Source organism: Aulonocara sp. 'chitande type north' Nkhata Bay, linkage group LG4, assembly GCF_057382095.1.
Source record: "Aulonocara sp. 'chitande type north' Nkhata Bay isolate Kocher_YH1m ecotype deep benthic linkage group LG4, A_spYH_male_GT1.1, whole genome shotgun sequence".
Classification (NCBI taxonomy): domain Eukaryota; kingdom Metazoa; phylum Chordata; class Actinopteri; order Cichliformes; family Cichlidae; genus Aulonocara; species Aulonocara sp. 'chitande type north' Nkhata Bay.
This window is the reverse complement of record NC_141347.1, coordinates 4,695,051-4,715,104: the sequence shown is the minus strand read 5'-3', so window position 1 is coordinate 4,715,104 and position 20,054 is coordinate 4,695,051. Positions and strand designations below refer to the sequence as shown.

The window sequence follows — 20,054 nt, the reverse complement described above, 5'->3', positions numbered from 1 at the left end:
TGAAGGCCAGAAGGTGGCAGCAGCAAACGGGTGTCAGGTACAATCTTCAGCTTCCATAGTATCTACAGATCATACACTCCTCCCTTTGCTCAGTGTTTTCACCTTCAGCACATAAAGGTGAACTTCAACCACACCAACAGACTGGAATATGTTCACCCACACAGACCTGGACCAGTACGCCTCATCTGTACTGGATTACATCTCCAAAACCACAGACAGTGTCACCACCTGACAGTGGGCAGGGATAGCTCAGTAGGTAGAGTGGTGGCACCATGATCGGAAGGTCGGTGGTTCGACTCCACTGAACGGCTACCCTGAGGTACCCCTGAGCAAGGTACCGTCCCTACACACTGCTCCCCGGGCGCTGCATTGGTGGCTGCCCACTGCTTCACTGGGTGAATGGGTTAAATGCAGAGGAACTATATCCCTACGGGGACTAACATGCACACTTTACTTTACACCCAGAAACGGATCACCATGTACCCCAACCAGAAGCCTTGGATGAACCGGGATCTTTGTCTCTTCCTGAAGGCCCGCAACACCGCCTTTAGGTCAGGAGATGCACACGCCTACAGCACAGCCAGGGCTAATCTAAAGAAGGGCATCAAAAAAGCCAAACACCATTACAAAAAGAAGGTAGAAGAACACTTCTCCAACTCCAACCCCCGACGCATGTGGCAAGGACTCCAGACCATCACAGACTACAGGACCACCAAACCCTCCCCCGCATCCTCTGATGCAGGGGCGGAGCGTGGGGGTGGCTTACGGGGCTTAAGCCCGGGTTGTTTTGTCAGAAGCCCGGGGTATTTTGGAGTGTAATTTTTTCATAGTTAGATGCCTGGCTGACAACTGTATAAAACAAAAAGTACACACAATATTCGAAGCACATAGTGCACACTGTGGGAATTTACGACTGTGCGTGAATCCCCCCCTGATATTGGTATGATCCAAGCTCAGGCACTAAGCGACTGAGCGAGGGGGCGGGGGGAGCTGCTGCCCGTGAGTGCGCTGTTGGAGAGACGGAGCCAGCCATACTAAGGAGAGCTTAAGTTTGAGCAGGTACCAAAGCAAATCATTCGTACCGTACAAATAATGTAAATGTGACGGTGCATCACGAAAGATTGATATGAAACTGATCACTTGACCAATATTATTTTACTTGCTCCTCAAGTGAATCAACAAATGGCGAAATGAAAAGCCGAACAAATGCTATTTTTTAGAGAATCTTAGCTTACGTGTGTTTATTTCATATTTTCAGTTCTTACCCTCCCCGACTAAATCGGTTTCAGTTATGTACTGAAATATAAGAATGGACATTAGAGGGTTCTTTCAAAGAAAAAACTCAGGTAAATGTTATTTTATATATTATGCTTTGTATGTTGTTCAGTATATTTCTATGCAAAACAAGAGGGATTTCAGTACACAGCAGGATATTCACATTTGTAACCAGATATTTACACTTTAGGGAGAAAACATAAAACATTTTTACTGTACAACATCAATTTAGAGTAAACTTTTGTTTTAGATAAATATTGAAATATATTTTGAATTAGTTAAATGTCAGAATAAAGAGAGACAGAGCTGTCTATTTTTTATCACTTTCATTAAATTTAGGAGTACATGTACACTAAGTTTATTGTTAATTAATAAGAAAACTCCAGACGATTCCATTCTGAGCTGAAGAAGCTTCTGATAGGTTAGTAGAGTCCATGTGAGTAAACTGGTGGCACAGCTGTGGATGCATATAAGGCAAAACACAGAGCCTGTTTCTGTGACATGGGAAAATCAAGAGATATCAACCAAAACACCAGGAGAAGAATCGTGGAGCTCCATAAGTGTGGCTCAAGTTTGAATACAATTTGGTGCCATTTGCAATTAAAAAACACAGACAGTTTCTCTCTTTACTCTTAAAGTTAACAAATATGTTTTTATATTTATCAATCTAAAAAAATAAACATTTAGTCTGATTTGATGTTACAATTAAAAAAGTGTTTTGATCTGAAGAGTTTGTAAATATCTGGTTTCAACTGTATATTTGATGATTGTCAGCACAAAGAGGGAGAGAGAGGAGCAGAGATTGAGATGGAGAATGAGGACAGAACAGAGATGAACAAGAGCAGGTGAGACACATGTTAGTCAAATGGTTGCTTACTAAAAGTATCACTGTATCATAGGTACTCATGTATCTCGTACCTAGTGTTTCTTTTTAGGTTTGCTATTTTTCAAATTCTATATTTATTAAGTTATGCAGGCTTGTTTGCACAACAAGGCTAAATAATTATATAAACTTTTCTCAATCTAAATATTGTACTTTGGTAGAATTAAATAAATAAGTGTAGTGCAGGTCTATGATGATTTTTAGTGCTACTATCATCTAGTTCTGATTGTGGTTATGTCTTGGTTAAGTCCTCAGTAATCCTGCTTTTGAACTGTTGTAGTCCTGTTTTAATTCTGGATCAGTTCTGGGTCTGGTTGAATTGGGGTTTAGTCCCTGTGTCTTGATACAGCCCCGACTTTGTTCCGCCTTGCTGCTTAATTAAAAAACTAGTTTATGGTGTCCTGCATGTGTGATATATATATTTCCCTATATGAAGTCATTCTTTTTTGAACAAAACTCAAAACAGAGCCAATTAATCTTTCAGTCATTTCTACACCCCCCCCCCCCCCCCCCCCCTCAAAAAAAAAAAAAAGATCCCACATGCATACTACCCTTTAGGGCTAAGCCCCGGGTGTTTCAAATGTCTGGCTCCTCCTCTGCTCTGATGTCTCCTTCCTCAATGAGCTCAACAACTTTTATGCTCGTTTTGAGCGAGGGAACCCCACAACCAAAGCAGACCACCAACCTCTGACTCTCTCCCCCACCGATGTAGGAGCGGTGCTGAGCAGGATCAATGTCCACAAGGCTGCAGGTCCTGATGGCATCCCCGGGCGTGTTCTCAGAGCGTGTTCTGGGGAGCTTGCAGGAGTGCTCACAGACATATTCAGTCTGTCCTTGGCCCACGCTGTGGTACCGGCCTGCTTCAAATCCACCTCCATCGTCCCGATACCCAAAAACTCCAACCCATCTTGCCTCAATGACTACCGCCCAGTAGCACTCACCCCCATCATCACTAAGTGCTTAGAGCAGCTGGTCCTAGCACACTTCAAATCCTGTCTCCCCCCCACCCTGGACCCCCACCAATTCGCATACCGCCAGAACAGGAGCACAGAGGATGCAGTCTCCATCGCACTGCACTCTGTCCTCTCACACCTGGACAACAACAACACCTACGCCAGAATGCTGTTTATAGACTTCAGTGCAGCGTTCAATACAATCCACCCCTCACAACTCATCAGGAAACTGACAGACCTGGGCATCAGTTCCCTCATCTGCAAATGGTTACTGGACTTCCTGACCAACCGCCCCCAACATGTCCGGCTGGATAACCGCTGCTCATCTACCATCACAATGAACACCGGTGTACCACAAGGCTGTGTGATGAGCCCTTTCCTCTACTCCCTCTTCACCCACGACTGCAGACCTGCTGATGGTTCCAACACCATCATTAAGTTTGCAGATGACATCACGGTGATTGGCCTCATCAGTGCTTTGAGCGCTCAGATGAGTAGAAACGCGCTACATAAGAACCAGTCCATTTACCATTTGGGTAATAAAATTGCAGGTAACATTTCCAAGGCAGGTAGGAAAAAAATGAGCTGCTATCAGTGTATGTTTGTTTTAAGGTGAGGTGCCACGAACCCGCATGTAGGGAGATGTAACCTCGTACCTCAGAAGTGTCAATATGGGTGTATTTCCATCTGTACAGCAGTATTTAGTACATCCTGGTACTTGGCAGGATGTGCAGGAGGCAGAGAAAGAGCATAAGCTTTCAGCACCTGTTAGAAATGTCACTTTCCCACATAAGAAATAAAAGGTGCTCCACAATAGTGCTGCAATTGAATATATTTTGCAATGAATTGAAGCCCATGTCAGTATTCATAGAAGAAATTGTATATGAATGCACAGCTTCCTTACATGTGCATTTGTTTCATTTGCAGATCACGCCAGACAGCTCACAAAGTCCATGATGAGGAAGCCAACCATAGACAAGCTGGCGGCTAACAGAGAGGCTGATGTCAATAACTTTGTCAAGTTCATCACCAAGGACTCTATTCAGAAGTCCCTGGGGATGTATCTGGAGATGCTTAAGAGAAGAAAGGCTTAGAGAGGGGAAACATGTTTGCACACTTTGTAGCACCAGCTACAGATGTGATCTGACATCAGGCAGTGAGCAGTCTACATGTTTGGGGGATAAAACCCAGCATTTACCCCTCAAGGTGTTAATAAAAACACTCGAGGTTAGGGTGTGACTTTTTGTTTTGGTTTGAAGAGCCGTACACTCGGGCAACCTGCCGAGCCTTCTCCATCACTCAGCATTACCTGCAGTATGCTTACACGAGCAAACTGCTAATTGTTGCAAAAGAGTCTCACATATGAAGGACTAACAGCAAATCTGACCTTTAGTGCATCTAAATGTGGCAAAGCCTTTGTCATCTCTAACAAATGTTTGGTTTTTACTGTGAAATATCCAAATAAATGTCTGGATTCATACATTAAATGGATTAAAGCGTGTGGTTCTCATTCATTATCTCTGTAACTCAGACGTCTCTACATTCAAATGACAGTGGAGAATGTTAAGAGGCCCTGGGACCATTTTTGTACATTTTAGTTTTTCAGTTACAAGCCATTTGCACTGTGTTGAATGGAATATAGCCAAATTCTCTAAAAAAAAGTTTGGCATAATTTCATTTCAAAATTCAAGTCTGACTTCCTTAAATTAGCTTCAGTGGCTAAGCTAACAATACACATCCTCTTAGAGCCCTAGGGACCATTTTTGACCCATTGACTTCCATTGTAAACGCTATTTTTCACTGCAGAATTATTACCGTTAATGTCTTGGTGATTACTTATGTTTCCGTTTCGTTTTGGTCTATGAGCCTTAGAGTTGTAATTTTTTTATTTGTCCACCGGGTGGCGCCCTTGCTCCACATTTGATCCCTGCTGGAAAACAGCGGGCTGCTTGGACAGACCTGCGGGAAATGAAGCCTCATTTCCGGCGTGCAGCAGCGGCTTCGCCCGCTGATCGGGCGGGACCATTTTCGGTCCCTAGGACCGTTAGAGGGTGCTTTTGTTTTTTTTAGTCAACAGGAAATGACGTATTTGTTGTCACGTGGTATCGGACGTGTGGGCTGGAAAAAGGAGTCCCCGGTGATCGTGCCCCGGTCATCGTCGCGACTTACCCCGGGAAGATGCACTTATTTCGGCCTAGAGGAGGAGCATTTGCCACCTGGAGACCATTTTCTGGTCCTGAAAAAAATAATAAAAGGCGATCGAAATGAATGTTGGTGCCAATCTTTAGTCCATCTAAAGGCCTAATTATAATAACAATTGAATATTACCTCAAATGTTTTTTTTGGAAAATATTCAAGTTTTATGTTTTTTGGGGCAAAAAAAGCAGTGCGCTCATGTGACCAAACCGGGATATAAAGGGTTAAAATCCGCGAAATGTAATTAAAACTTGACATGAATATTTCAAGGAGAAGTAGGTCTAAAAGATTGGCTAATTTAAAGTGGAATAAAATATTAATATATAAATTTTTTATAGCACTTTTTTGGGCGTGGTCGATTAGGACCGATAGTGTGTGCATTTTATGAAATGCGCTCCTGCAAAAAAAATAAAAGGCGATCAAAATGAATGTTGGTGCCAATCTTTGGTCCATCTAAAGGCCTAATTATAATAACAAACAAATATTACTTCAAATGGTTTTTTTGGAAAATATTTAGTTTTTTGGGGCTAAAAAAACAGGACGTTCATGTAATAAAACTGGGATTTAAAGGGTTAAAACAACGAAAATCGAATTAAAACTTTATATGAATATTTCAGGGAGAAGTAGTTTTAAAAGACTGACCAATTTAAAGTGGAAAAAAATATGAATATATAATCTTTTTATTGCACTTTTGGGGCGGGACCATTTTTGGTCCCCAGGGCTCTAAAGGGATGCATTTTTAAGGGTCAGCCAGGAGTTAAAAATTCAGCGGACAACCAAATCAAAATGAATCTTGCATTCTTATAACAAGGAGCATTTTTCATTCTTTGTATGTTTGTGTTTTGGACAATTGAATCAATATACGACACTTCAAAAGGACCTGAGTGTCAGCGCAACACAATCGGCTAAACTTCAGGTGTGCAGTGTCTCCACACTTTTCACTGTCACGTCCTGTGTGTGACAGACATGAATGACCTCTGCTGTGGTGCTCCCTGTTTTCTTTGAGCACTACATTTACACATTTAAGAGTATTACCCTCAAATGTGTTTGGATTTGTCAATGTGTGAGTCGTCTACTAAGCCTAAAGCTACAAGTCACTAATGTGACTCCTGGAAAAGTAAATGTTCTTTCATGTAAAGAGATGAAATCAGCACGTGTATTCACTTTAATATTACATCCTCGGGGGGGAGGCTAAGTATTTTGCAGCAGCTTGGTATTGAACTGCAAACCTTCCAATTAGTAGAACTGAACTACAGCAACCCCAACTCAACTGTTCAGCCAGGACAAGCAGTGCTTGTCTAGTCAGTTATACCAAAGCATAAGTGATGTGCTTCTACATCACTGCCATCTTGAGGCTGCAGTCAGCTATCGTCTCTCCAAGCACACTTCTCTTGGACGCTATTAGAAACTCTAGTGTCTCTATTTCCCAGGCGTCTTTAGCTTTTTGTATGCAGACAACCTGATTTTCCATTTCAGTGTTTAAAAATCACAGGTTAACATATGTGGTGAACACATTTCAGCTTTACAGGAGTAACTGAAGATGACTGAAAATAATCTTTAATGAATACATTGTTTCTTCTTTTGTGTAGGGGAGACCGGGGATAGTTGTAACGTGGGTCAGTTGTAACACTTCCAGTTTCTCCAATCAGGGCTAAGTTTCAAATGATGTGACTCATCCTGTGCATGCCCAACTCAGTTCTGCTATCACATGTGAAAAATCAGCACATTTTGTCAAACACAGACAATTTAACATGAAAAAAAGTAATTTGTATGCCAAAAAGTACGTTTTTCTACTTTATTTCAATTTCTAATAGCATTATCTGCTTTGCAGTTAAACTCATCAAACTTAAATTGTGTTATTTGTATGTCTATGGGGATATATTCTGTGTAGGTCTTTAGTGCTAGTGTTTTAGCCGTTGGCTGTAATGTTAGCTAGTTCATGGCTATAGGAGTCTGGGTCAGTTGTAACAGCTACAGTCGGGGTCAGTTGTAACAATAACGCAGATGTTACAACTTACCACACTATTACTTTAACTTATATTAAACAAGTTGGGGCAACGACATCAGCAGAGAGAGGTTCACTGGTCGCATTTGTATATGCGGTTAATGCCATTGGCAACACAATTCCTCCACTGTTTGTGTTCCCACACATACATTATGCAGACCACTGTGTCAGAGATGGACCAGTAGGAAGCACTGGTAGTGGAAATAAATCAGGATGGGTGCAAGAAACAGATTTCCTCATCTTTCTGAAGCACTTTGCAAACCACACCAAGGTAAGCCATGAAAAAAAGTAATGGAATTGCGATGCTGGTGCACAACTACATTTTTTCAGCTTCATTGTTATGTTCAAAGTTGGTGCAAGAGTTGTAGGTTATAATGCCCACTGAGCCAATGAGGCCAAACTCAAGGAAGACCAACCAAAATTAATGAAATATTCAGTTGCAGAAAATTCCATAATTTGCGGATATACCCAACAGTAATTTAATAATTGGAGGTGACTTTAACCTAGTATTAGACCCATATTTGGATAAATCCTTGTCCAAAAAAATCACACCGTGTAAAAGCAGTAATTTTATTAAAACATATATGAAGAATATGAATATCTGTGATGCGTGGAGAATTTTAAATCCATCAGGCAGAGAGTATTCTTTCCACTCCCACGTACACAATAGCTATTCAAGGATTGATTATTTTTTGGTGGATGGAAAAATGCTCCCCCTAATTCGAAATGCAACCTATCATAATATTATTATCTCTGATCACTGCCCCGTTACTTGCTCCTTTGCACTTAGTAACCCCATTAAAACATACAGAAATTGGAGATTTGACCCACAATTACTGAACGATTCAGAATTTAAACAATATATAAACTCTCAGATGTCTTTATTCTTTGATATAAACGATAATGCTGAGACCTCTCCAGATATACTATGGGAAACGTTTAAAGCTTATATCAGGGGGTTTATAATATCATATCAAGCGTCACGGAACAAAAGGAATAAATTAGAACAGCTAAATTTAGAAAAAAGAATCCACGAACTGGACGTCAATAATGCAATGGCTCCTTCTTTAGATAAGTATAATACTATTTGTGCACTAAAATATAAACTAAACCAAATATCATCTATTAATATTAATAGAACTTTCACTTTTGTGAGACAGAACTATTTTGAATTTGGGGATAAACCCCATAAGTTGCTAGCCAGACAACTAAAGAAACTAGAAAATGATAGAGCGATTCATAAAATCAGAACAAGTAACGGAAATCTGGTCACATCACACAAAGATATTAACGATAACTTTAGACAGTTTTATGAATCCCTCTATACTTCTCATCCCACTGCAGGGCCTAATGAAATGCAGGAATTTTTAGATAAATGTGATCTTCCTGTGTTAGACCAGACAAATGCCAATATTTTGAACGCTAAGATCACAATTGAAGAAATTACAAAATCTATCGGATTACTAAAAAACAACAAGAGTCCAGGCCCTGATGGGTTAGGGAATGAGTTTTATAAATACTTTAAGATCAAATTAAGTCCATATCTATTTAAATTATATAATCATGCATACAAAATGAGCACCCTACCTCCAACATTGAATGAAGCAACTATTATAGTACTTCCAATAAAAGGCAAAGCAACGGAGGAAGTGGGATCATATAGACCTATTTCTCTATTAAATTCTGATCAAAAAATTCTGGCTAAAATACTAGCGAGTAGACTTAATACAGTAATAGATAAATTGGTGCATTCAGACCAAACAGGTTTCATTCCAAACAGGAGTTCTTTTAATAATCTTCGACGTCTATTTAATATAATCTATTCCCCCAAGGTACAACAGGACCTACTTATACTTAGCTTGGATGCCGAAAAGGCATTCGATCATGTGGAGTGGTCCTACCTCTTTGCAGTCCTAGAAAAATTTCAACTGGGACAAGATTTCATCTCTTGGATAAAACTACTTTATAATAATCCCACAGCCAGAATTCTTACAAATCAGACATTATCAACTCAGTTTAAACTCAGCAGAGGTACAAGACAAGGATGCGCTCTTAGTCCATTATTATTTGCCCTGGCTTTGGAACCCTTAGCACAGACAATTCGAACTCATATGGATATACACGGTTATGATACAACATACACTTCTAATTCTATATCGCTCTATGCTGACGACATATTATTATACATAACAAAACCATTAATATCCCTCCCAGCAATTCTCTCCGTGATTGATAAATTCAGTACTTTCGCAGGCTACAAGATTAACTGGGGAAAAAGCGAAATACTGCCCATTAAATTAGAGAATAAACAATGGCTTACATCTCTCCCATTTAAAATAACCTATGAAAAAATCACTTACTTGGGCATTACAATACCAAAAAACTACAGCTCCCTAATGAAAGAGAATTTTCTTCCCTTACTGGAGAAACTTAAAAATAACATTCAGTACTGGAGGACACTTCCTATTTCTTTAATAGGGAGAGTGAATTCAATAAGAATGGTATTCCTCCCGCAGTATTTGTATCTGGTTCAAAACATCCCAATTTTCTTGCCCAAATCTTTTTTTAAAAAGATGGACGCCATCATTATGCCATTCATATGGAATTATAAAACACATAGAATAAAAAAAGACCACCTATGCAAACATAGATCCCTTGGTGGACTTACACTACCTAACTTTATGTACTACTACTGGGCATCAAATTTAAGAATAATTTCCCTTCTATTGGATGACACAGCAATACTCCCTAACGGCTTACAGATGGAGCGGGAGGATTGCCTTCCTTACTGTGTTGGTGGAATACTACTCTCTCCTATTCTTTTGACAAACTCATATTACAATTCGAATCCAGTGATTTATAATACCGTACAAATTTGGAGACAAATAATTAAGCACTTCAAATTGAAAAAACTATCAATGTGTACATCCATTACAGCTAACCCCTCTTTCCTTCCATCATGTGTAGACGGAGCTTTCAATATATGGCAGGAATTGGGAATTTGTAAATTAAAAGATTTATACCTAAATGATACTTTTATGTCATTCCAACATTTAAAAGATAGATTTGGATTGCCTCACAGTCATTTTTTTAGATATCTTCAACTAAGAGACTATATCCGTACATACCTGCCACAATTTGAAAACATATCGTCCGATCCTTTGGACAGATGTCTTAGTGATGGAAGGGGGTTTGAACAGAGAATTTCATTATTTTATAATTCAATACAGGAGATGAGTATACCTTCAACTAGAGATGGACCGATCCGATATTACGTATCGGTATCGGTCCGATACTGACCTAAATTACTGGATCGGATATCGGAGAAAAATAAAAAATGTAATCCGATCCATTAAATATCACGAAAGCACCTCGCAAAACTTGCAACACCCCGTAACTCACCTCAGAACGTTAGCAGTCGGAGCAGTATGCATCACGTGATAGAGCGGCTGTGGCATGCGGGACCTGTCGGTGGTCTGGATAGCATGTGGAGCTTCGCTAGCAACCCGGCATTTCATCTCCGACAAAGTTATCCCCGAGAGAAGTAAAGCAAGTGTGTAAGTCCATCTCTGAATGTTTGTAAAGCATTCCCACGTTAAGCTTAACAAGCGACTGCCTCTCGCTCTCCGGCTGCTACTTCAATCATGAAACTGCTTAACGATCAGCTGATCGGCTTTTCTGTCGTGAGTCCGTGTCTCTTGTTTGTTTTTGGTCCACTTTGCACCAGAAAGAGGAAACCAGCGGCTGAACAACAGCAGAACGTTTAAGCTTGATAAGCTGTTGTTAGAATTTATTTAATATTTCTTTCTACACCAGGATCTTTTTCTACGTAGCTGACGCTGGTAACTGTGCAGGGGCGGATCTAGCAAAGTTTAGCCAGGGGGGCCGATAGGGCATGAACAGGGAAAAGGGGGCACAAAGACATACTTTTCTTTCTTATTCTCATTTAAAATGTCGAGCTTTTAATAAATAATTATCTGACACCCAAAGTTTTAATTTGATGTAAAATGAATAGAAGTCAATTACTGTATATAGTGACTATTAAGTCTAATATATACCCTAGTAAGCTATAGTACTTTTTACTTTGGGAAGGTACCATCTGTGCAGTCTGCAATTTTGTTGAAGAAAGATGTTGAATCTATTTAATATTTCTTGAAAAATAATTGATTTCTGTGCATTTTTTTTCACACTGCATCAAATTAAGGTTGATTACGTCGATTAAGCATCATGAGGTGGAGCGTGAGGGGTGGTTCCTTATTTTTTATTTATTTATTTTTGTTGTTGCTGGGAGTTGGAACCCTATTAGTTAGGTTGCTTAATATTTACGCTAAGTACTCTTTAAAATACCAGAATAGGGAGGATGGTGTAGGTCTAAGTTTATTAGATTGATCAGTATTGCTGAACTATGAAATATTTTTTTTGTATACAGGTATAACAGAATAGCTTTAGTGTAGTTGTTGTTTTAAACTTGAGTATGAACTTGCAGACTTGCAAAATGCAGCAAGATATTTTAAAAAACAGTTTTGTTGATTAAAAAACACTATATCGGATTCATATCGGTATCGGCAGATATCCAAATTTATGATATCGGTATCGGTATCGGACATAAAAAAGTGGTATCGTGCCATCTCTACCTTCAACTACTTCAATCAAAGAGGAGTGGGAAAAAGATTTTGGGACTCTCCTATCAGAAGATTTCTGGCAGGAGGCCTTACACAACATAAATACGCCTTTTATTAATTCCTGTCACTGTTTAATTCAGTACAAAATTATACACAGACTACACTATTCAAGGGAAAAACTTCACAAAATGTATCCAGAGTGTTCCCCCCTCTGTGAAAAATGCAAGATACACTATGGAAATCTGTTACATTGTTTTGCACTATGTCCAAGGCTTCAGGGTTTTTGGTATGATATTTTTACTTATATGTCTAATATTTTTAAAAGTAAGATTGAACCAAACCCGACAGTAATCATCTTTGGGATTTCCAACGAAACACAAAATTTACAACACTCTCAAAAAAGGTTTATGGCATATGCTTTGATTATTGCAAAGAAATTGATCCTGCAGCTTTGGAAAGGCAATGAGACTCCTGTATTAAAAATGTGGCTTAATGAACTTATAAACACTCTTCACCTTGAAAAAATAAGATATAGTATGAATGACAATGTAAAAGATTTTGAATTAATCTGGCACCCTTTACTTATATACCTTGGGAAAATATAAAACTCTGTTTACTTGTTTCTCTTCCCTTTTGCCGACAGCCGGGGTATTGGGACCCCTTATGGGTGACTGCGGGGTTTGTTTTTTTTTTGTTTGTTTGTTTTTTTTTTTTTGTTGGTGTTGTTTATTATTTGCCTTGTTAGTTTAGAGAAAAAAAGGAGCATAAGCTATGTTATGTCAATTTGTAAAAACTACAATCATGATACTTGCTCTCAATAAAAATATTTGAAACAAGAAAATTCCATAATTTGTCTTTTTTGGGGGGTTGGAATATGTTCAAAAGCTAGATTTCTGCATTCTGTCACACACACACACACACACACACACACACACACACACACACACACACACACAGCTATATAAATGGATGTAAGTGCATTCATGTGTTGAATAAACAAAGATTACATGTTAATGTTTTGTTAGTACTCTTATTTCATTTTGTTACATTTTACCCCAGGATATGTTACAACTAACCCAGACTATGGGGTTAATTGTAACATTTCACTCTTCGTGTTTGAGGCCATACCATGTAATGGGTAATTGTGCTGCAGAGAAAGTAGCTGCACTATTTAATAGCAGAGACATGTAAATACTTTGCATTACATTTTGAATCCACTACCTTAAAAGAGCTCCAATTTACAGACAGAAATGTCAAAGATGTGACAACTATCCCCGGTCTCCCCTACAGATGTATTACTCTACCGCTCTTTTATGTTTTTTCAACATTTTTGGCTCAGTTTTGCAGGTTAGTGTTTTGCTGTGTGTTTGAGCTGTTTTGGGAAATTAATTAAAAAACTTTAAACTCTGAAGACATTTAAGCAGACAAAAGAAGTGAAATAAAATACAAACGCGTTATTAAAGGTTTCCAAATCAACAAAGGGTCTCAGTAAATGTTCCAGACAAATGTGCTCCACTGCAACAAGAAGCCGAATTCTTTACAACACACAAGTTTTCAGTGAAATTCTTTTAGTGGCTTTATTGTGCATTTGCATTTCATGAAGCTGTGGCTGACAGTAGTCCCCAACTGAATGATCATTGTGCTGGCTGCAGATTGAGCACGATGTGTGGAAAGCTTGTGGAAGTCACGGTTCAAGCAACGTGAGCCTAACCGCTCAGCTTCACCTCCACGGGGAAGTGGTCGCTGACAGCCAACGCCTGAGAGACAGAGAAACCGTTCTTTTAGTGGCTCACAGTTTGTGCTGCAGACGGCTTCAGTTTCCACAGGTTTCTTTCCAGTGCTGAAAAACAACGTGCCTGCATGGTAATGCCATCACTACAGTATACACTGCATTATGATTTTGTTTGCATCTCTGTGGTCGTTACTACAGCCACTGCTTTACAAAGTTGCTCGATTTTCTGTAGCTCAAAGCTGATATTAAAAAAGCAAAAGTGCTTTAAAACTGCATGATTTCTGATGGGGCGACTGCTTTGCCCTTTGTGTAGAATGCCTCTCTTCTGATTGGAGCTCAGTAAACATTTTGCTGACGAGTCTATGGTCTCAGTTGCAGTGAATACAACATTATGTTAACTTTTTATATTGACGTTTCCATTAGTGTCAGCGGGGAATGAGGCAGGTTGTGCTTTTTAGTTCAAATGAATTCTTACAGAGATAAGGATTGAAATTCATCTGTTACCAGATCTTGTTTGAGATTCAGGTCCGTCATGTAGTTATACACCTTCGCACTATCTTTCACCACTCCTCTCATCATGTCCGCAGTGACCACAATCCTGCAAACACAGAAAGATGATTAGAGTTTAGAGTTTGCGTGCACACATCAGAACGACCTGCCACAATCTGTCTACCTGTCGTAAGGGCAGACAGTTTGCGACACGGTAGTGTCGGCCGCATCAGTGATCAGCCAATGGAAAGTCTTGTCAGTGAAGATGCGGATCTGCTGCCAGTCAGACCCGGACACATAACTACAGCCTGCGTTGAAGTCACCCAGCAGCACGATGTCCTGCAGGGAGAGTAGTGTGAGTCGCATTTACCGAATGTGTGTTTTTCCACCAAATAAATGATTTTTACTTGTAGGCTGTAAATACATCATTGTTCCAGCGAGCGCGGACATCTGCCACCACGTCATAGAGAGCATTTAGCTCCCGAACAGCTGATTCTGGGGAGGTGTGCTGAGGGATCAGAGTAAAGTCTCTCACAGCTACAGAAGAGAAGGGAACGAAGGAGTGTTGACAGTGACGGAGGCGCTTACACCGCATGAGAATGATAAAGGACTAGTGACTAACATGTCCCAGGAACTACCACGCACAAATCAGAGGTGTGGACTCGAGTCACATGACTTGGACTCGAGTCAGACTCGAGTCATTAATTTTATGACTTTAGACTTGACTTGAAAAAATGTTCTAAGACTTGTGACTTGACTTGGACTTTTACACCAATGACTTGGGACTTGAATTGGACTTGAACCGGTTTACTTGAAAAGACTTGATATTTCACCCCAAATATAAAATTTAACATGCATATTATATAGAGATTGAAAATGTGACGTCATTCACGGGTAAAACCGCAAAGGATTCTGGGAACTCGTGGCAAGCGGTACTAGCGCACGCAGGCTTTCAATTAAAATCAGTCACACAGCGATAAAAAGAAACACAAAAATGTCAAGAAGCTGTTGTATTATTAACTGCAATAGCCGGTCGCATGACAGCCACGGGAAGCCGACGGGTAAAGAGATCGGTTGTTATCGGATTATGTCGTTGAAGAGAAATTGTTCAAACCATGTTTCCGAGGTAACAAAGACGCGACTGGATTGCAGCCATTCAAAGATCAAATATAACGTCCCAGAACCCTCCAGCTCACAGGTTAGTCTGCTCCAAGCATTTACACGAAGGTCAGTCTGCTGTTGTAGTTAATGCGTCATTTTCATAACATAACTGGTGATATAGGTTACAAGCAAGTCTGGCGCTGAACAGAAATGGTCGCGCTATGCTCCTTTATTTATTGTGCATAAATAGTGAATTGTCCTGACACAATATTGCGTTTCGCTTCTGTTATTATGGTACATTGACAAAAACATATGCTTTTATTCACAGGATAAAACAGGTTTTTTGTATCACTAATTGCCCAGTACGATTACAGCATACAGTATTATTGTCACTGCTACATTTCTGTAATGCTACCAGAAATTATTTCCCCTACTAATTAATTACCATTGAGCTCAAAGGTCCTATTAATAAACGGTTAAGGAATGTGTATTTATGAAGACGATTTGTGAGACTGGTAAACTTATGATACGTACGATGGTCTTTACTTTCTACACGGTGCATTTCAAGGTCCTGCACCCATCCGTCGGTAAACTGTACCTGGGCTTGTTGCAGTGACCTGAAGTTACTAAACTTCATGAGTGTATGCACTCACTCCAAGAACCGTATAATTATAAATATGCATATAAATATGCTAAGATGAGATAGCTGACTTCATCTAACTAGCAAATGTTGTCCAGGCTACGTTGGTGATGCAGTTTTTTTTAATGTGTATGATATTTTTGTCATGCGATTTTAAAGCTGGTCCTACAACCGCATCCAAGAATAACATGCAGCTTATCTCAGAACTGTCGGTGAAAATTATTCTTGGAGCTAGGTTTAATTGAGCTGCATTTTAAAGAGGTGCAATTTCACAATTTGTGTATATTTTCTAAGTTCACTATTTTGTCATGTGTTGAGAAAAACACAGATTTAAAAATTACATGGTCTAATATTTACATTTAGCATAACTGCAACATTATTTTTTCTTTTTTCTTTTTTTTTATATAAAGACTCGAAAGGACTTGAAATTCAAAGTTTCAGACTTGTGACTTGACTCGGACTTTTACACCAGTGACTTGAGACTCGACTCTGACTTGCCTGACATTACTTGAGACTTGACTTGAGACTTGAGGATAAAGACTTGAGACTTACTTGAGACTTGGAAAACAATGACTTGGTCCCACCTCTGGCACAAATGTTTGGATGAGGATCCACATCATTATCAGTGTGATGCAGAAACAGCTGTATAACTCGAGCCACAGCACCTACCAGTGTGTTTGGAGGAGAACATTACGACAAACGGCTCCCTGCTAAAGGCGTCTTGTCCAGTTTCCTCCGGGCCGTCGTCATAGGTGTAGCTTTTTGCCACCGATACCAGCGCCTCCCTGTGGAGAAAATCACCACCTTTTCATTTGCTGCCAGTGTGTACTTCATTTTTAAACATGTCCAGTTGCTTCTCGGGACAAATTTATTGTAGTTCTGCTTTTCCCCTTTTTTTTAAATCACTTCTTCTGAATTCTGAGTGTGTATAAGATGTATGTTTATGCCAGAACAAAGACGGAGGATTTGCCATTAAATTACTTCAAACATGCCTCAAACACTACAAACATGCTGGAAATATAAATTTTTAATCAAGTTGTTTTGAATGGTTATTTGAGAAACTTATGGGAGGTTCTTTAACCCTCTGAGGTCTAAGTGATGATGATGATCCAACACCAATCCTGACTTTAACCCCGGGCAACGTGAACAAGTCATTTTTATTTTTGTTAAATTGTTTGGCTTTAAGAAACAAAGAAAACAATCAAACTATTCACATTCTGCCATGAAAAAGACTTTTTCCCTTTCTACAAAATACATATTTAGAGCAAGAACTAAAAATGCTTTTTACACGGCATCACTGCAACGAACCATGTGTTGTTGCAAACAGCCGCCCCTCCCTGAGCCTGACTCTGCCGGAGGTTTCTTCCTGTCAAAAGGGAGTTTTTCCTTCCCACTGTTGCCAAAGTGCTGCTCATAGGGGTCATTTGATTGTTGGGTTTTTCTCTGTATGTGTTATTGTAGGGTCTACCTGACAGTATAAAGCGCCTTGAGGCGACTCTTGTTGTGATTTGGCGCTGTGTAAATAAAATTGAACTGAATAAATATCATTTCACTGTGTGTAGAGTAGAGACTTATTTTTTTCATCGTGGTGCACCTGTAAAGGAAGAGATATCGCTCTTTATAGGTGCTCGCACCGAGAGGCTCGCTGACGATGTATTTGTACTGAGGAGAATCTCTGGGGGGAAACAAACACACACTTTTATGTTTCCATACGTTTGCATTTCATGCTCAGTGTTACTCTGAATGTTCCATGTTCGGTGTGTGGACTCACTTGTTGACGTACTCCATGAGTTTTTGGGTTGCTGAGAGATCACTGTCTCTGACCTCTTGGATCAGAATGACGTCATAGCGTTGGACAATCTGCAAAACACAAATAAAAAATGAAAATGAATCAGCTGATTGTCCATCTTGCAACATCACGTTTGTTTATATTTTACCTTGCACGAAAAAATTCATGTGTTAAGCTTTAGATTGTAAAGGCAACGCTACAGCTGTTGCACATCCAGTTATTTCATTGATCATTCCTTAAGCATAGAGGTGGGAATATTCTGGGAATATTCAGGTTTACTTCTGCAACAGGCCAAATCATCCAAAGCATTTCTCAAAATTCAGTTCAAACTATTTCAAAACGCACACACAAGATAACACTTCTGGATTGGTTTTGAAAGCACTCTGACCCAAATTGCATTACAAATGGGTGGATGTAAACATTTTGTACAAACTGTCATATCTACCAAAGAGGGAAAAGTCCCAGACCTTGGTAATGATGTTCATCAGAGTGGTGTTGGAGGCTTTGGTGTCTCCGAAGGATTTGATGTTAAAGGCTCCCAGCAGCAGCGAGTTAGAGAGATGCAGCAAGGTCAGAAAAAGCCCCAAAGTGCCCACCAAATGCATCCTACACCAAACAGGTCACATGTTAAAAATGACTTAGAAATCACATGAAACACTGACGCTTACAAATGATTTCATATTTATTTTACACGTATGTATGCAAATGACTTCCCAGGTTATCAGGTTAATAATTTCCAGTTCCTGTGCATTAAAAACCGATTTGCAGGCTGAAGTAAGGCCTTTCCTTTCACTCCATATTTCTCTGTCATAAAGTCCAGTTTAACATGGAGGTTAGTCCAAAACAAAGCGGCTCATGTTCCACCATCTGCTGAGAGCTCATGACATGAGAGTGAGAGACCAAACACCTGCTCCTCTGGATGTATTTTTGGCAGTTTATCTAACATGCTATTTAGCGCGTCGCTATTTGCAGCATGTTGCAAGGCTTGGTAAAATATTATCCTTTTAGGACAATATATTACTCTGTTGCCCTGGTTACACCGTCCTGGAGCTGTTGTGGAAGACCAAAGGTTGCCAAATATGGAAACAGAGAGCTGCATTTATACTGTGATGGTTTGCATGTGCTGCTGAAATGTGTTTGTAAACGCACAATTACTGCAGGAAAAATGCACAAAAGTTACTGTAATGCTGCTGTAGCCTGAAACATCCACTCTAAACAAGAAACTGGCTCACAGTATTGCACCGAATACAGCTCAGATGTTTTTGTAGCGAGTGAGAGGTCCATACCTGCTCCTGTATGTCTGCACGGTGGAGACGCCTGAACTCGTGAATCTTCTGAAAGCTCCTGAAAAGCTTCTGAGCAGAATGGCGACCAGTGTCTCTTTTGAGGTTTTTATCTACCTGCAGGCGCATGTGACTGCAGGGTGCTGGGGAGGAGTACAGAGAAAAGGTGTGTTGTGGATGGGGTACAGATTTCAGGCTTTCAGGTTCTCACATCCCAAGATTGCAGTGCAACAAGGATAACGTTGCAACCTCAAATTCTTTTCTGCTCGTCATACAATAAAAACACTTCAGCATTGTTTTAACTTGCTGTTGTCCTGTTTGGCATTTGTGTGAAGTTCTGTCACACTTCACAAATGAACTCAGAATGAGTGTCGCAGTGTTGGGATGACCTTAAACTTTGGCAAAATCCTTACGGAAACTGAAGAAATTCCTTCAAGCAGTTTGAAAGATGCCTTGTTCATGAGAGCAGGGACAGACAAAACATAATATCTACTCTAGGTCTGCTCCAGCAGAGACACGTAACAGTCATTAGCAATAACAACAGTAATATTGCTACAGCCTTGTTAAACTATCATCTGTCCCAGTGTTATATCTTGAAATCAGACCTTCAAAAACCTTCCGATAGGCTGATACAACACAAGTATGCCACCGTCTCCACCTTATTGGTCAGAAAGTTTTTCTTCCCAGTTGTAGCTGAACAAACAGAACCCATTCACTTACAATGCATTCAAGCTTGACAACACAATAATACACTTTAGTGAAGTTTCATAAAAGTGCTCATACTTACAGCATGTTACAGTTGTCATGTTACTGATGAGGGTTAAGCTCTATGTTTTTAACATTGTAATCAGATCTGCCAGGTCGGTGCTTAGACATATACGGTGTCCACTACACCCAGCCTCCTGACTCTTTCTTTACTGCCAGCTGTCGAGAATCTGATGCCTCAGCAAATACTGAATAAATTTCGGTGCCACCGCTGCTGTCCACATTCATGCTCCCGTCAGGGTAAACCATAGTTTCCCAAACTTTCCATGTATTTTAAACTTGAGAATCCAAGTGAAGCCAAGATGTTTGCTGACTATTAGT

At 39.8% G+C, this 20,054-nt stretch overlaps 1 protein-coding gene across 3 annotated transcripts; it reads right to left on the bottom strand.

Moving 5' to 3' along the window:
• Window positions 1–13,497: 13,497 nt before the first annotated feature.
• LOC147331797 (deoxyribonuclease-1) lies at window positions 13,498–19,519 on the bottom strand. 3 transcript variants are annotated; one of them, XM_086288052.1, is made up of 10 exons: window positions 19,382–19,519; window positions 18,972–19,111; window positions 18,153–18,291; window positions 17,668–17,756; window positions 17,491–17,592; window positions 16,566–16,681; window positions 14,580–14,692; window positions 14,340–14,494; window positions 14,171–14,264; window positions 13,498–13,691 (listed from the first exon to the last, which is right to left on the bottom strand). In XM_086288052.1, the coding sequence occupies exons 3-10, from the start codon at window positions 18,288–18,290 to the stop codon at window positions 13,641–13,643; spliced, it is 858 nt and encodes a 285-aa protein (XP_086144178.1). In that variant the 5' UTR covers window position 18,291; window positions 18,972–19,111; window positions 19,382–19,519; the 3' UTR covers window positions 13,498–13,640. The 3 variants fall into 3 exon arrangements, with proteins under 3 accessions (XP_086144178.1, XP_086144179.1, XP_086144180.1); XM_086288053.1 differs by having other exon boundaries at window positions 17,491–17,571; window positions 19,382–19,510; XM_086288054.1 differs by lacking the exon at window positions 17,491–17,592.
• Between the last annotated feature and the right edge of the window lie 535 nt (window positions 19,520–20,054).

Excerpts from the sequence above, each read along its gene's own strand:
- LOC147331797 (XM_086288052.1), bottom strand. The coding sequence starts at position 18,290 with ATGCATTTGGTGGGCACTTTGGGGCTTTTTCTGACCTTGCTGCATCTC. Across the intron at positions 14,495-14,579 it reads GCGCTCGCTGGAACAATGAT|GACATCGTGCTGCTGGGTGA; the intron begins GTATTTACAGCC and ends CTCTCCCTGCAG. Across the intron at positions 14,265-14,339 it reads ACTGTCTGCCCTTACGACAG|GATTGTGGTCACTGCGGACA; the intron begins GTAGACAGATTG and ends CTGTGTTTGCAG.